The sequence below is a fragment of the Humulus lupulus genome, chromosome 3 (assembly GCF_963169125.1).
Source record: "Humulus lupulus chromosome 3, drHumLupu1.1, whole genome shotgun sequence".
NCBI lineage: Eukaryota > Viridiplantae > Streptophyta > Magnoliopsida > Rosales > Cannabaceae > Humulus > Humulus lupulus.
In genome coordinates, this window is record NC_084795.1 from 270,550,243 (window position 1) to 270,569,032 (window position 18,790).

At 37.8% G+C, this 18,790-nt stretch overlaps 1 protein-coding gene across 1 annotated transcript; it reads left to right on the forward strand.

The window, feature by feature from the left end:
• Positions 1-10,310: 10,310 nt before the first annotated feature.
• LOC133824192 (tyrosine decarboxylase-like) lies at positions 10,311-12,325 on the forward strand. Its single transcript, XM_062257063.1, has one exon. It carries the CDS (start codon positions 10,486-10,488, stop codon positions 12,076-12,078), a length of 1,593 nt encoding a protein of 530 aa, XP_062113047.1. The 5' UTR covers positions 10,311-10,485; the 3' UTR covers positions 12,079-12,325.
• The last annotated feature ends 6,465 nt before the right edge of the window (positions 12,326-18,790 follow it).

The following is an 18,790-nucleotide window of genomic DNA, read 5'->3' on the forward strand; positions in this document are numbered from 1 at the left end:
TTCTTGTGAGACTGTTACATCCACTTATGTTACATATGTGTGTGAACTTAAAGGAAGAGATATAGAGAAAGAGAACAACTTTGAGTGAAGACTAAAGATTCAATCATTTTTAATCTTTTAAAAAAAAAAATTCAAAATTATGAACAACAGTAGATGTTGAACTCGAAAAGGAAACTAATTGTAACAATTTAAAAACATACTACAATTTCAATTTCTAAAGTTTAAATATATCCTAATTATATTATTTTGCATCACATATTGCTTCTCTTTGGTAGAGCCTATTGAGTAATAGGCATCACTACATCAGGTGTGCCTATGGAATTTTGTGAATTTACAGGTGTGTATCATAGATCTAAATAAGATTATGTTGGGAAAACTTTGTTGCGTGTATGTTTATATCCATAGTTGTTAAACTAAACAAATATAGATTGAAGCTTAATCCTTTGACAGTCCAAGTCATTGACTGAGCATTCTGTTTAGTATGAATAATTTTATGTAGGAAAGGATTGTTAGCTGTGGAGATTTTTAATGCCCTTCAATCTTGGATTAAATCAGTCAAAACTCAAAGAATAAATCAGCACAATAATTAGAATTAAAGAACTAGAGCAGAGACAACTTTGCTTGGTTCGGATCTAGAAGGATCCTACATCCAACTCAGGGCTTTTCACCCTAGTCCAATTCACTATTAGATTCAAGGATTACTCCCACAACTCAAAGAGAACACATAACACTTTTCTGTAGATACTCGTTTTGGGCTTGGTCTAAAAATTCACGTACATGACCTCAAGGAACATAATTCAACATCATGAAATCCCAAAAATAACTCAAACTCAACTCAAGCTTTTTCCTTGATCATTATGATTGTTTGTTATTATTTGGTCATATTATGGTAGTATTGGAAATCTCAAGGAGTGGGGTTATGAGCTAATAGGAAATAAATAAGATTTATTGATCATGATATTTGTGTTTGTTGTCTTATATTTGCTATTCTCTAAGATAATTTATGGTATGGAATATTGCTAGACTTGAAATATGGTCACAGAGTTCACAAATGTTGATGATGCATGTTTATAGGAACCAACTGTAGATAAGATTTTCGTTGATATTATGGTTGATGAAGTGAATAAAGGAAATATGACAAGTGGTAAATTTGGCTAAAAAACATGGGCAAATATTCTTGAGGAGTTGCAAAGTAAAAGTAAAGGGAAATACTTAATTAAACAAATTAAGAAAACGTTCAATAGGTTGCACACTAAGTATCGCGAGTTTGCTGAGTTGTTGAAACAAACTGGATTTGGATGGGATCGTAAAACCAATACTGTGGTTGCTTCTGAGGATGTGGCAGAATTATCTAATGGTAAGAACCAACTAAGTCTATTATTTATATAAAAATTAGTCTTGAATGAAATTAAGTGATATACTAATTTTCTTTCTTATTTTAGGCAAACCCAAAGGCAACACAATATTGCAAGAAAGGATGTGAACATTTTGTATTGTTGGAACTAATTTTTAGTAAGTCAACTGCCACTAGTCAGTTCCATTGTTCTGCTGCTTCAGGTCCACCCAACACTGATGACGAAAGGGAAATGGAGAATGAATTTGATCGCAAAGACGCACTTGATATTGATGAGAATGATTCTACTAGTTGCTCTCGGCTTGTTGATGATATTTTTTAACGTTCAACAAAAAATTTCAGTAACTACAAGTAGAGAGCGAAGAGCAAAGAGACAAAGATCACAACAATTGAGTGATGCAATTGTTGCATGGACTGAGGTAGCTAAAGTAAGAGCTGAGGCACAAGAGTACACTTGAAGGAGAAAGCCAAAAAGATGATTTTTCTCTCACAAAATGTATGCAGATCCTCGAAGGAATGGAAGAAGTCAGTGATGATGCCTACATGAAAGCTGTTGAGAAATTTAAGGATCCAGATTGGAGAGAGATTTCTATTAATATGTCTGGTATTAGAAAGAGAGCTTGGTTAGATTAGCTTTGACTATACTATGATATGTTTGACTGTGTAGGCTTTGAGTTTTATTTTATGTGTGCTTGACATTACTATAGTATGTTATGTTAAGATAATCTAGTGGAGACTTTGTTATTAGTTTCAAATATATATTGTTTTTTTTTCTAAGTTAATTATGCATGTCAAATAATTTGCAGGATTATGAGTAATCAAATGGATGATTCTAGTTCATCTTCTGCAGATAGCAATTTTTCATATTTTTTGATGCTAAACTTTTTAAGTGATTATAATGAAAAGTTTATCGAGAAAATCCCTCAAAGAACATCTGCTTTATGTAGAGAAGATTTTGTGAGAGAGTTATTAGGTGGTCATGAGAGAACATGCTATGAATTTTTGTGAATGGGTAAAAGTGTATTCATCGAGCTTTGTAATTGTTTAAAACAAAAGGAATACATTAAGGACAGACGGGAGATTAAAGTTGAAGAAGCAGTTGCCATTTTCCTTATAATTGTTGGTCAAAATGTGGGAATGAGTCTTATAGTGGACCAATTTCAACATTCGATTGAAACTATTGATAGGCACTTCCATTTAACAGCAAAGGTAATATATAAATTAGGACAGGATATCATTCGACCAACTCAATCTCCGTTACCTTCTCATATTGTCAACTCCTCAAAATTATACCCATGGTTTCAAGTACTTATTAATTTACATCCAATGTAATATAACTTTATATATAAATTACATTTTCACATATTTTTAGTTTACATTTTTCTTCGATAAATGTTTGTAATGGTTTTGGATTTTTGTACTATCAGAATTGCATTGGTGCCATTGATGGAATACCTATGAGTGCATCTGTCCCTACAGATAAGCAAGTCAGTTACAGAGGGCGAAAAATGTGGTAACACAAAATGTCTTGTGTGCTTGTAACTTTGAAATGTTCTTTACTTTTGTATATGTTGGTTGGGAGGGCACCGCAAATGATTCCAGGGTGTTTATAGATGCAATTAAGAAACCTAAATATAAGTTTCCATTGCCTAAAGAAGGTACGGAAAGTCTAGGATTGAATTATTATTGTTATACCCAGATTTCGAGCCATGATAAATGTGACCTAGAAAGCTGGATTCGCAGCGAATGAACTCATAAAGTTTGAAGTATGTTTCAAGACTAGACATCGAGCCTGCAAAGCTGAGATGACTTCGAATATGGTAGCCTTGAAACCTACACGATCTCGAAGGGAAGCTCTCGAGAAGCATCTACCCTCAGGGATGACCTCGGATCAAGGGTTCTGAGCCTGACGCGCGAACGATCTCGAAAGCCATGTGACCTCGGGAGATGTCATTAGCTCAAACGTTGATGAGAGACCTGTGAGAATAAGGCCTTGGAGATATATGATAATAATCTTGAACATCTACAAGTGTTGTCCATAAGAGACGTGGTCTACATTTATTACTGTAAATCCCCTAAAATCATGGGGATATTATTTGATTAGTTATACACCCCCTGGTCTTCAGGGGACGTTTCCTTTTATATCGGATTACACACATTTACAGTCATTTGATTTATTTGCACAAAAAGAGTAACTACCCAAAATATGTGGGATAGTATTCTGCAATCTTCTCTATAAATAGAGAGGTCATGCACCATTGTAAAGGACCGAATTTCTGAATCTTGAGAGAAAACTCTGAAGAATTCATCCTTGAAGAATTTTCAGAGATCATCTTGAGCTTAATAAAAAAGACTCGTGGACTAGGCAGATTTAACTGCTGAACCACGTAAAAAATCGTGTTTTATATTATCATATATTTATTGGCCATTACTAGTTATTGTTTACGTGCTCTTCTTTCATTGTTGACGAAAAACGACGTCAACAATTATTTTATAATTTATGTGATGGTGCATATAGAAAACTAATTTTTCTTTTTGACATGTGTTTATTATGTAGGTGAATACTATGTTTTGGATTCTGGGTTTCCATGCACAAAAAATTTTGTCCCACCATATCGTGGTGAAAGATACCATTTGCAAGACCACAATGGTGGAAGTAATCGACCACTGGTATGAAAGAACTATTTAATTATAGGCATTCTTCACTTATGATTGTCATTGAACGGTGCTTTGGTGTACTGAAAGCACATTTTCCTATATTGAAGATGATGCCACCTTACAAATTGAGTAGACAACCTTGGATAGTTATTGCATGTTGCACTCTTCATAATTTTATTCGTCAACGCACATAATATGATCATATGTTTAGAGAATGAGAAGAAAAAGAACTTGAGGGTGAAGACAACATAGAGGAAGCCAACACTAGTGTGTCAAGAAGTGAAGTCTATTTATCTGATGAATCTGTTGTAGCAATGGCAATATGTTGAGATCGTATTGCTCAAGCTATGTGGACAACTTATAATAATAGAAATTAGTCAACTATATTTTATTATTAGAAAATAATTTTAATATTCATTTGTGTTTATGGGGACATATTGTAGACTAATGGTGATTTTCTATCTATGAAATATTTTATTTAACATTCATTTATGTATTAAAATTTCTCATATTTTTTAAGCATTATAATATTTTATTGATTTATCTTACTTTTAAAAATTATTTATATATTAAAATTTCTAATTATATTTTTTTAAGCAATATGATATTTAGATATTAAATATGTATGTGAAATGTCACTTTTTATTAAAAAATATCATAATAATAAGTATTAAAAAAATAGTAAAAAAAATAAGTTTACTAAAAGCTACTTGTTTTTTTATCATCCAAACATGTTTTTAGCTTTTGAAAACTGTTTTTAGAAAATATTAGCCAAACACAATTACATTTTGAAAACTACACAAATTGTTTTTTATTCTCACATTTGAAAACTCAAAACAAAAAACAATATTGCCTCCAAGTAGTTTAGAAAAGAAAAATTGTTTCCAAAATAAGCTTAAATTTAATTTTTTTATGGAATGTACAGTATTAATAAATGTGTGAACATAATAATAATAATAATAATAAATGAGAATTGAGAAAGCTGAAAAATGAACTCAGAGGCAACTGTAATGCGTGCCTTTACTGTATTCCATTGAATAATATATGTACACAGAGAAGCTTATCAAAGCTATAAAACAGAAAGTAGTTACAGGGAAATAAACAGCATAACAGAATGGTTATTCTAACAGAAATCCAGCTGGAAAATAACCCCAAATGTAACTAACTGACAGCTGTATCTAAAGCATCCCTAATACCCCCCCTCAAACAATATTTGGAGTTAGCCAAATGAAGTTTGTTACACAGATATTGAAATCGAGGAGAGGATAACGGCTTAGTGAACAAGTCAGCCGGCTGCTCTTCAGTAGGAATATGACGAATTTCCAGGCGATTTTCTGCAACTTGAGCACGAACATAATGAACATCAAGCTCAATATGTTTAGTCCGAGAGTGAAAAACTGGATTAAGAGCTAAGGACTGTGCACTCTGATTGTCACACCAGAGAACTGGAACAGTAGGCTGAAGAGAAAGACCAAGCTCAGTAAGAAGAGAATGCAGCCAAACAATTTCAGTGGCAGCAGAAGCTAATGCACGGTATTCGGATTCGGTGCTGGACCGAGCTACAGCACGCTGTTTGCGAGAGCTCCAAGTGATGAGATTGCCGCCAAGGAACACACAAAACCCACTAGTAGACTTGCAATCATCAAGACTAGTAGCCCAATCCGCATCAGAAAACGCCTCAAGATTAAGCATAGAAGAAGGTTTAAAGTGTAAACCCAAATGTGGAGTGCCTTTAATATAGCGTAGAACACGCTTGCAAGCATTCCAATGATGCACAGAAGGAGCCTTCAAGAACTGGCTAAGCTTATTAACTGAGAAAGCCAAATCTGGTCTTGTCAAGGTAAGGTACTGAAGAGCACCAATAGTGCTGCGATAAAGCTCTGGCTGATCAAATAATTCACTGTCATCAAGTGAAAGTTTGTTGCCTAAAATCATGGGTGTTGAACACTCTTTGGACTCATCAAAATGAGTTTTAGCTAAGAGATCAGTAGCATACTTGGACTGAGTTAGATATAAACCAGATGCATTACGATGAGCCTCAAACCCCAAGAAATAAGAAACAGATCCCAAGGATTTTAGAGCAAACTGAGAGTGCAGATCAGAGATTAAGAGACGAATATCAGCAGAATTTGCACCAGTGATAAGAAGATCATCAACATTAACAAGCACAAGCAGAACTGATCCATTCTTGGTCATATAAAAGAGAGAAGAATCAGAAACTGAAGCCCGAAATCCCCAAGTAACAAGAGCAGAGCGAAGCTTGGCAAACCAAGCACGAGGCGCCTGTTTTAGGCCATAGAGAGCCTTATGAAGTTGACAAACAAAATCTGGTTTAGATGGATCCTCAAAACCAGTTGGTTGTTTCATAAACACCTTCTCTTGTAAGTCGCCATTAAGGAAAGCGTTGTTCACATCAATTTGTTGGATGTCCCACCCATAAGTCACAGCTAAGGAGAAAACAACTCTAATGGTAGAAGCTTTAATAACGGGGCTGAATGTATCATTAAAGTCAATACCAGGAGTTTGTTGAAATCCTTTCGCCACCAGCCGCGCCTTAAACTTATCCAAAGACCCATCAACATGATATTTAGTGCGAAAAATCCACTTACTGCTCAGAATATTCATGGTAGAATCTGGTGGAACCAAAGTCCAAGTGCCTTTGCTGACTAAAGCAGAAAACTCAGCAGCCATAGCAGCCTTCCATTCAGGAATACAAAGAGCTGACTTGGCTGATTTGGGTTCTTCATAAACTGGAAGAGAAGAGGCAGCAGCTAAAAAAACTTTTGGCTTGAATATTCCAGATTTTGAACGTGTCTGCATGTGATGACCCATAGGAAGAGCAGGTGGTGACCGAGAAATAGCTTGCTCAGAAGGAGAGTCAGAGGCTAATAAATTCTCAGATGACAAAATGTCACAGCGACCAGCAGAAGGCTCAGCAGAAGGAACCACATCAGTAGAGAAATCACCAATTATAGAGGTAGTAGGACTAGAGGACAAGTGATCAGCAGCCATACTTAGTTCAGGACAGGAAGGAGAAGAAGACGGAACCTGATTAGAGCTGGAAACAGTAGGAGATATAGGAGGAACAAAGGCAGGTGCAAGCATATTGCGATGAGATGGACTAGGGCTAAGAGCAGAAGACACAGAGAAAAGTGAGGAATAAGGGAATTCACACTCATTGAAATTAACACTACGAGAAATATAGATGCAACCCGATGGATGAAGACAACGATAACCTTTGTGAAAAGGACTATAACCCAGAAAAACACATTTAGAAGTTTTAAACTCAAACTTGTGACGATGATAAGGACGAAGAAAAGGAAAACAAGCACATCCAAAGACCTTCAAAAAAGTATAATCAGGTTTGTAACCATAGAGACACTCAAAAGGGGATTTAAAATCACACACAACAGTTGGGAGACGATTAATAAGGAAAACAGTAGGCACAAAGGCATCCCACCAAAAATGAAGAGGCATTTTAGCATGAGCAAGAAGAGTCAACCCGACTTCAGTGACGTGACGATGCTTGCGTTCAACACGTCCTTGTTGTTGGTGGGTATGAGGACAAGGATGACGAAAGAGAATACCTAAGTTTTGAAGAATAGGTTGAAGTTTTCTATACTCACCACCCCAATCCGTTTGCAATCCTTTTAAAGGTAAGTCAAATTGTTTTTCAACAAAAATTTTGAAATGATTAAAGATGGATAAGGAATCAGATTTGAGTTTCATAGGATATATCCAACAATACTTGGTGAAATCATCTACAAATAGGATATAATATCGGTAACCTTCTAGAGACGGACAAGGGGAAGGTCCCCAAACATCGGAATGCACTAATTGAAGAGGAGAAGTAGTTTTAATTGAAGAAGCAGTAAAATGCATCAAATGATTTTTACCATACTGACAAGCATCACAAAAATTAACATCAGATTTTGCACAAGACAAATTGAGACTAGTTAATACTTTGGTAAGAATTACATGAGAAGGATGCCCAAGTCGACTATGCCACAAAGTAGCAAGCCGAGAGGGTGTGATACATGGAGTAGACTTGCCAGAATTAGAAGTAGAATTATTTTGTCTAGAATTAGACGAATGACTCAAAAATACAGAAGATACAGAAGATCCAGCAGAAGGCAGTGGAGATGACACAGGAAGACATAGTTTGTATAATCCTTGACTAAGTACGCCCTGCAGAAGCACTTTCCTCGTGACCAAGTCCTTAACAACACAAGAATCAGCAGTAAATTCCACAGTAACAGCATTATCATGAATAAAACGAGCAATACTGATGAGATTCTTTTTAATGAGAGGCACATGCAGAACCTGACGTAAATATAATGGTCGCACACAAGGAATTACAGCATAGCCAACATGAGCAATAGAGAGATGAGATCCATTACCAACAACTAGTTTGCCGCGGCCTGTGTAGTCAGATTTCTCAGTCAGCTTAGAGGCATCAGCAACCACATGATCCGAAGCTCCACTATCAAGATACCAGTTCGAATCGGCAACAGTAGCAGCTGTGGCAAGAAGAGCTTGTGAATCTGAAGTAGGTGCTGTGTCAGAGGATGAAGAGTGAGACGGATCACCTTGATAGCTCACATCGAATCGACGGTAACACTTAAGAGCAGTGTGACCAGGCTTGCTGCAAACTTGACAAATCGGGCGATTTCCACCACCACCACGAGAAGACATATGGTTGTAGCGACCTCCACGACCACGAGAATGGCCACCTCCACGGCCCCGAGGGAATGAACCAGCAGAAGGAGGATAGGAGTCTTTTTTAGTAGCGGAAGCATAATTGGCCGTTGGATTTTGAAGATCCAAAGAGGCAAAGGAGTTCTGTTGCTCAAGACGTAACTCTTGACTTTGCAACATCATTTGAACGTCCTGCAATGTAACAGAGTCTCTAGAAGTGAGATTTACAACAACAGATTCATACTCACTTCCCAAACCGCCAAGAATATACATGATGAGATCATCATCAGTAATTGGTTGACCAGCAGCCATAAGCGCATCGGCAAGGCAGCGCATGCGAAGAACATATTCATCAACTAGTGTGGATCCCTTCTTTAGTGATTGCAACATGCCTCGAAGTTGAAGAATCCGAGTCTTGGACCTGTTGGAGAAGAGATCTGCCAAAACGACCCACATCTCACGAGCCGAAACACACCGAGAGACGTGACCGAGCATGCCTTCCAAAATGGAGTTAAAGAGCCAGCTCATGAGAAACTGGTCAAGACGCATCCATGCTTGAGCTTCAGGATTAGGGAGAACACGACCTGCCTCTGCCGGATCTGGTATCGTTGCAGCTGGACGAACACGAGATCCATCAAGAAATCCTTCGAGTTGATGTGCACGAACTGTACTGAGAACCTGAGATCTCCAGTAAAAATAGTTAGACCGATCAAGACGAAGATTAAGAGGAACCAGATGAGAAGGAATGACTTGAGCAGGAACAGAGACAGTGCCAAAAGTGAGATTAGCACTTTGAGCCCTAGAATCGGAGCTTGAAGAAGCCGCCATGGAAGCTTTCAAAAAAAAATTGGGGAAAAGAAACCTAAGCTCGTGATACCAAATTGAGAAAGCTGAAAAATGAACTCAGAGGCAACTGTAATGCGTGCCTTTACTGTATTCCATTGAATAATATATATACACAGAGAAGCTTATCAAAGCTATAAAACAGAAAGTAGTTACAGGGAAATAAACAGCATAACAGAATGGTTATTCTAACAGAAATCCAGCTGGAAAATAACCCCAAATGTAACTAACTGACAACTGTATCTAAAGCATCCCTAATAATGAGTATATATATTGACTATAAAATAGTACAATACCTAATCCTATTCTTTCATTTATTTTATTTTGGCCTTTTCCAAAAAAAAAAACGGGAATATTTTTAACTAATTGTTTTCTTGTTTGTCTTTCAGTTTTTTGAAGCAAGAACTTGACTGGCATTAATATTGGAGTAAAAAGGGGCGAAACAAAAATGTTTTGTTTTTTCCTCTCAATGAACAGTAATTCCACTATAAGTTTCATTAATATTATTTATAGTATTATTCTATATCTTTATTGGCATTCAACTACGACTCGAGTAGAGCTTACTAAAATTAATCATTATCCCAACGTTCTTTATTAATATAATTTTGTAAATAACAAAAACGAGTGAAAATTCCAACTCTCACCCACTCGGTCCAAAGCAAACTCTACTGCGAAAATTGACCGAAACTTCCTCCTCTGCCGGAGTTATATACTATATATGATCCAGCATATAAATATACCCACATACAGAACAGACTCTTGCATCGAAAGTGAGTAGAACACAACTACTAAATCATTCTTCTTTTTAGCTCTCTCAGTCTCACATACATATACATATATAGTTCACTTAATATAACTCTCCAGAACCACAGAAAGTCTTCGAAATAGAGAGATAGAGCGCCAAGAAAGCAGTACAGTCACTCCCTATTAAAATGGGTAGTCTCGGCGACTTTGACTTTCCCCTAAGCAAAAATCTTTCTAGCATAGCCGGTGGAGAAAGCAATAATCCGTTGGATCCCGAGGAGTTCCGGCGACAAGGGCATATGGTTATCGATTTCATCGCAGAATACTACAAAAATATCGAGAAGCACCCAGTTCTGAGCCAAGTCGAACCGGGTTACCTCAAAAAACGTCTCCCGACGTCGGCACCCTTCTATCCTGAATCCATTGAGACGATTCTAAGCGACGTTCAGGACCACATCGTTCCAGGCATTACTCACTGGCAGAGCCCCAACTACTTCGCATACTTTCCTTCCAGCGGTAGCATTGCGGGCTTTCTCGGAGAAATGCTCGCCACCGGCTTCAATGTCGTTGGATTCAATTGGATGTCGTCTCCAGCTGCAACTGAGCTAGAAAGCATCGTCATGGACTGGCTCGGTGAGATGCTAAAGCTCCCTAAGTCATTTCTGTTCTCCGGAAACGGAGGCGGTGTTCTACAAGGAACCACCTGCGAGGCCATATTGTGTACTCTTGTTGCAGCCCGCGACCGAACCCTCAAAATCATTGGAAATGACAATATCGGAAAGCTGGTCGTTTACTGTTCTGACCAAACACATTGCGCTTTCAAGAAAGCCGCCCAGATAGCCGGGATTCACCCCAACAATTTTCGAGTCATCCCAACAACGTTGTCGTCCTCTTTTGCCATGTCGCCTAAGGCTTTACGAAGCACCATCGTTGCCGATGTTGAGGCTGGACTCGTTCCAACGTTTCTACTTGCAACTATCGGAACAACATCCACAACGGCCGTTGACCCCCTCGGGCCTCTATGCGATGTGGCAAAAAATTACGGAATGTGGGTCCATGTCGACGCGGCCTATGCTGGGAGCATCTGTATTTGTCCAGAATTCCGGCACTTCATCGATGGAGTGGAAGGAGCCAACTCCTTCAGCTTCAACGCTCACAAATGGTTCTTCACCACCTTGGACTGCTGCTGCCTTTGGGTCAAAGACCCTGCAGCGTTGACACAATCATTGTCTACGGATCCGGAGTATCTGAAGAACAAGGCCACCGAATCAAAGCAAGTCGTTGACTATAAAGACTGGCAACTCGCTCTCAGCAGACGATTCCGTTCTCTCAAATTATGGCTCGTACTCCGAAGCTACGGAGTCGAGAAACTACGTGGCTTTCTCCGAAGCCATGTCAAGATGGCCAAGCTCTTCCAAGGTTTTGTGCAAGCTGACGACAGATTTGAGATTGTCGTTCCGAGGAATTTCGCCACCGTGTGTTTCAGACTATCTCCATCAGCAATAAGTACTACTGCTAAAACTAACGTACTGTCAGAGATAGTAAATGGTAGCCGAAGGAATACTAATACTCTCCAAAAAATGGAATCCGTAAATCAGCTCAACCAGAAGCTCATGGACTCTATTAACCGCTCAGGTCTAATCTATATGACCCATTCCGTCGTCGGCGGTATCTTTTTACTTCGCTTCGCGGTCGGTGCGAGTCTAACAGAGGAGTCCCATGTCATTGAGGCTTGGAATGTAGTCAAGCATCATGCACACATCATACTCAACTCAAACTAGCTAGCTGTTAATTATTATATATCGATCTCTTTATATTTGATTTGGTTAATGAGGATTGCCATGTCCATATACAATTTGTTTACATTCTTCGAATAAATATGCATTTTTTACGCACAAAATTGGATTTGTAACTAAGGTTTTAATTTTTTGTTTCTTTCTTATACAAGTAATTTTTTCAAGAGTTGTTTTTCACCAATCCCACGCGCATACAGTGCCTTATTTTGTAAGGTTTGTATACAAGGTCACTAGTGACAAAAATAATGAAAATATGATATTTTCCTGTAATAAAATATATATGAGTTATCCACCCCTATAAAATATAAATCTAAATGTGATGAAAGTCAATATTTTGACGAAGTGTTATATCTAACTACTTTTTGTTATACATTTTTAGAGTATTAAGGACACGGTGGTGTCCAACACCTTTTCTATAACATACAGTACAATTATTAGGTAACACATATATTAATATAAAATAATATGTGAGATATCCAATATATAGTTACACAAATCAATATCAATGTGTTAATAGGACCACCATTGAGACCCGCTCGGTACAGCAACGGAAGCAATTTCGTTTGAGAATCTCAACCGTCCAATACAATTATAGGTGCTTCCATATTCTTTTAATCTTGACCCTTTATTATGTAATCATTGACTGGGGAGTGACCTGCGCAAAGAGACTATGCAACTGTCACTAATTTGACATTTATAGACTAGGGAGTAGGGGTATGGCTTTAATTCCATAGTGGTATTGCTAGAGAGAGAGAGCTAGTTCCCATCTCCATCATCTCTCTTAAAATTATATTATTTTCATGACCCTCTTTTCAGGAAGAAAACCCCTGCATTTTTTTTCTTCTTCTGGTTTCATGTTATTATATACAATTTTTAAAATTTAACCCACATACTCACGATCTAGTTTGCAAAAATTACGACATAAAATGGACTTAAATGTATGGATAACATACTCCACAATAATCTATAAATCCTAAAAAAGGAAATCTCATTTAAGAAATGATTTACGTAACTAGTTGTCTTACAACTATATGTCTATTTGGTTTGGTTACGCCTCACGAAAATAAATAAGATTTTTTATTAGTTTATTCGTCGTGTAATCACCCTAACGAGTGCCTCGGTCACCCATAATGATTTTCATGGAAGTCGGTGCACCTGAAAGAGCACTGAAACGGTGTTAATCACACTAATTCGTGACTCGGTGCATCAAAGCGAGTCTAGCTCGGCACTCCTAACCCGAACCCTTGTCTCAGTGAATCGAAATGAGTCTAGATCTTGTGTAATCACCCTAACGAGTGCCTCGATCACCCGTAATGATTTGCATGGAAGTCAGTGCACCCGAAAAAGCACCGAGATGGTGTTAATCACACTAATGCGTGACTCGGTGCATCTGAGCGAGTCCAGCTTGGCAATCCTAACCCGAACTCGTGTCTCGGTGAATCGAAACGAGTCCGGATCTTGTGTAATCACCCTAACGAGTGCCTCGGTCACCCATAATGATTTGCATGGTAGTCGGTGCACCCGAAAGAGTGTCGAAAGGGTGTTAATCACACTAATGCATGACTCGGTGCATCCAAGCGAGTCCAGCTCGGCAATCCTGACCTGAACCTGTGTCTCGATGAATCGAAACGAGTCCATATCTTTTGTAATCACCCTAATGAGTGCCTAGATCGACCATTTTCGTTCGGTGCCTGAATTCACACAACAAATTCATTGTCTCTACCATCCATGGAAAACATTATCATACCACATGGTATAATGCCTTAGTTTACTTCGGGTATTGTAAGTTCTAGATGGCTACTACCTATTTTACGAACTTGTTGAATGTTGTGCTACTTACTCAATTATTTAATATGATACATTGTCAAATTTAAGCACTCTATGTTTCATAAATATATTGCATACATTATAAACTAAATTTTATTTTTTTAAAAATGACCCAATTCCTATATGATTTGGAGCATTGTATTTTAAATAACTAGAATTTTAAAGTTAAAATAACAAGTTTACAATCAAAATTTCATTATTAAGAAAATAATTTAACCATGTATTTCCAAAAAATTATATAATAGATAAATAAATAGTTGATAATCATTATTCAAGTAAAAAAAATTAATATAAATGTTGAAGACCATGAGTTCTAGCAACAAAAAAAAATTAAAATATAAATGTGCATCTTAGAGCAAAAGTTGTGTACCTTTTATTAAATATATGTGCTAAAATTTGTAAATAATGTGCAGTTAGCTATTACAGTGTGTGTGTCACGACCCGAGCCCTAGGCCGTGGCAGATTTGTAATATCCATAACTTGGGTGGTCAAAGGTCAAACTTTGACCCTCGTTGAAAAATAGTCTTTATAAATGATCATTAAAGTTATATTAAATCGTAGTATAATTATAAGTTAAAATAATGAAATAACTCATAGAATTATATATAAAAATATTAGTAATAAAAGTATGATCACTTATCATTATACATAAAACAATAATATTCCCACAGTCATGTAATCACCAAATAGTTAAATTTAATAAATCATAAACACCCAAAATAATACTTAGCATCCACCATTCCTCATCCATAACTACTTCATAGCTCATTTAGATATACCGATCATTAGATTCGAAGTCGAATACATATATAATACTTAAAAGATAAGACAATGACACGAAATAGAAATAGGCAAAACACATTGGCTCCCTCAATAATTCATCTTTTCCACATTCGCGTCACTAGGCTCCTGGAATGGGAGAGATAGGGGGTGAGCTTATAAAGCCCAGTAGGAAAACAACTAATAACATAGGACCCAAAATTTTAATACAACCCCTGCATGGTTTGCTTTGAAAACAAAACATACATCATCATGTATAAACCAAAATAGAGAAACCACAAATAATCATAAGAGCATAGCTACAAGTGCACATCACACCGTCCACTAGATCCCTAGTTCCCGTTACCCACCATAGAAAATCTGACATCCTAAACCGAGTAGCCGGAACTGATAACCACCACAAGGGGGAGGCTCAGAACACTTCCTGTATACAAATCCTAGGTCTTTACACCTATAGGTGAGTGGACACCTGATCTACCTATGATGACACAGAGACTAGGTCGTGAAACAACAATGTGCACCAATCATGATCACTATGGCTCTCATCGGTATAACAAAATGCAGGTAAACATGAAAAGAAAGAAACATATTCCCTTTATATTTTAGAAAATTGGGCAGCATAACAGCTACATTTTAATAAACCAAAAAATCATAACCTGTATAAATAAGTGAACAAAAATATATATTTGGCACTCAGTGCCCTCAGAACAGATTAGAAAACATGCAGGTTAAGTTTTCAATTTTTCAAACATTTTATAAATATCAAAATTGGAATATGTTGAATGCAATTTAATATGAGTAAAATAAGTCCAGTAGTCTAGTTGAGTCTCTACCTCTTTAGAATTTAATCCGAGCCCAAAGCAACGCTCCTAAGCTTATCGATGATCTTAGAATGATTTAGTCCGATTTTAATAGCACATTTTTCCTATGTGCACCAAATGAGAAAACGATTATTATTATTGAATTCCTTATTCAAAATCGTGTCCAACGACATATAATATGACCATATTTAAAATTTCAAGTTCTGAAACCTCACCCAAGCGGTGCACACTAGCAGTTGATAGCGTTACCGGAAACGTCGACGAATATATGCATGGCATATATCAAAACGATCCTCTTGAGTAGTACATCGTGTAAGTACAGCCCCTTTTCCTAATTGACCTCCGATGTCGCCGGAAAATGCTTCTAAAGGGGTGAAGATACACAAAATTTCGCCGGAGAAAAACAGTGAGTTGACTGAAATGACTTAGTGGGCGACGTTCCTCCCTTCACGCTGGTTCCAACGGTGCCATCCACTCATCGAATGGAGGTCTGGGTTCACCGGAAAGTGCGATCAAAGTTTTGACGATGAAACTTTGACTGCTCCGTTCGTGTGCGTCTTCACTCCGATGGCCCTGAGATTTTGGGGATGGGGTTGTCGCCGGCCATTGGTGCTCCAGCTCCGGCGCGTGGCGGCAAAAGGGAACTCCGGCAATGACTTTGTGGTACCCCAACGTGGGTTGTTGCAGAGAGAAAAAGAAGAAAAAAAAAATAGAAGAAGAAGAAGTGCTCGGGAAGAAAAATGGAAAAGAAAGAAAAAGAAAAGAAAAGAAAGATCTGACTTATTTTAAAACAAGTGGGTCCCACCGCTTAAAATAAAACTTAAAATAATATATATTTTTTTTCTTTTTCTGAGTCTCTACATTCTTCCTTCCTTAAAAGAAATTTCGTCCCGAAATTTTCAAAGTACAACCTCAAGCTGAAAATTAAACAAATGAGGATACTTCTCGTACAACTCCAACTCTAACTCCCAAGTAGCCCCGTCTTCTCTATGGTTCTGCCATAAGACCTTGACTACGGGAATCTCTCTATTCCTTAGCACCTTTAACTCTCTCGCTAAAATTCTGATAGGTTGTTCTTCACATGTCACGTTCTCTTAAAGAGGGATAGCCTCATACTCAATGATGTGCGATGGGTCTGGAGTATACTTCCTCAGCATCGACACATGGAACACAATGTGAACATGCCCCAACCGCGCTGGTAAGTTCAATCGATAAGCGACCTCCCCATCCCTCTCGATAACCTCGAAAGGTCCAATATACCTCGGGGCTAGCTTACCCTTCACTCCAAATCTCGTCACACCAAGCATGGGAGTAACTTTCAAGAAGACATAGTCACTAACCTCAAACTGAACTTCTCACGGAGGAGATCGGTATAACTCTTCTGACGACTTTGAATAACCTTAAGTCTTTCTTGGAGAAAAAAAAATACTCTGATCTTCCTAGTAGTACTAGCAATTTGGATCCAATTGTGACATGCTAATCTGGTTCTGCCTAACACAAAGGTGATCTGCATGGTCTCCCATATAAGGCATCATAAGGAGCCATGCCTATACTGGCCTGGTAGCTATTATTATAAGTGAATTCCACCAATGACAAGTGTTCTCCCCAGCTACCCCCAAAATCCAAAATACGAGAACGAAGCATGTCCTCCAAAGTTTGGATAGTCCTCTCAGACTGTCCATCTGTCTGAGGGTAGTGAGCGGTGCTCAAGTTAAGTTTAGTTCCTAAAGCTTCTTGCAATGCTCGCCAAAACATTGATGTAAATCAAGGATCTCTCTCAGAAACAATGCTGGAAGGCAACCCATGCAGTGGAAGTATATTATCTACATAAAGTCGAGCTAGTTTAGAAACCTTATAATCCTTCCTAATTGGAATGAAATAAGCAGATTTTGTCAAACAATCAACAATCACCCAGACAGTGTCATGCCTTAATGGCGCTAACGGTAATCCTGCCACAAAGTCCATCGTGATCTTGTCCCACTTCCATTCTGGTAGAGGTAAGGGTTGAAGCAACCTCGAAGGTCTCTGGTGCTCAGCTTTAACCTGCTGGCAAACCATACACTTAGCTACAAAGTTAGCCACATCTCTCTTCATACCTTCCCACCAGTATTGTCTTTTCAAGTCCTGGTACATCTTTGTGCTTCCAGGATGTACAACAAATCTAGACCTATGAGCCTCGATCATAACAGACTCTCTAAGATCAGGGATATTTGCAACGACTAATCTTCCCTAATGGTATAAGAAATCCTGCAACATTTACTGTTCATCTATCTAACTGCTCACCGTTTTGGATTCGATTCTAGATAAGTCTCAATTTCTCATCTTGCCACTGACATTGCTTAACTTGTTGAAGTAGCACTGTGTAGCAACCGCATTTGCTTTTCCATGAGGATATTTCAAAGTGAAATCATAATTTGCCCTGTACTCAACCCTTCTTCTTTGCCTCAAATTCAAGTCTCTTTGAGTAAAGAGATACTTTAAACTCTTATGATCAGATTATAATTCAAAATTTTCCCCATATAAGTAACATCTCCACATTTTCAGGGCAAAAATCACTGTTGTAAGGTCCAAGTCATGTATGGGGTAGTTCTTCTCATGTGTCCTCAATTGGCGTGAAACATAGGCAACAACCTTGCCATTTAGCATGAGAACTCCACCTAAACCAGTACTAGAAGCATCAATAAATACCACAAATGGCTCACCACTATTAGGCATAGTGAGAACAGGCGCCGTAATCAATCTTCGCTTAAGTTCTCTGAAAGCTTCTTCACAACCGTCATCCCACACAAACTTTAAATCCTTCCTTGTTAGCTTTGTCAAAGGCATAGCAATACGAGAAAAATTCTCCACAAAGCGACGATAGTAACCTGCTAACCCAAGAAAACTTTGAACCTCAGTAACATTCTTTGGTCTTCCCCACTGCAAGATAGAATCTATCTTCGCATGAATTCATAGTAATGTCCTCTTGATATTTTACATGCCCTAAGAATTTGACCTCAGTCCTCCAGAAGTCACATTTTTCTTTCTTAGCATATAATTGATGGTCCCTCAAAGTTTGCAACACAACTGTTTAATGTGCGGTATGGTCCTCAGGTGTCTTGGAATACACCAAAATTTCATCAATAAAAACAACCACAAACTTATCCAAATAGGGTCTAAAGATTCTATTCATAAGGTCCATAAATATTGCAGGTGCATTCGTTAATCTAAATGGCATCACCAAAAACTCAAAGTGTCCATAACGCGTTCTGAAATTAGTTTTAGGAATA

Excerpts from the sequence above, each read along its gene's own strand:
- LOC133824192 (XM_062257063.1), top strand. The coding sequence starts at position 10,486 with ATGGGTAGTCTCGGCGACTTTGACTTTCCCCTAAGCAAAAATCTTTCT.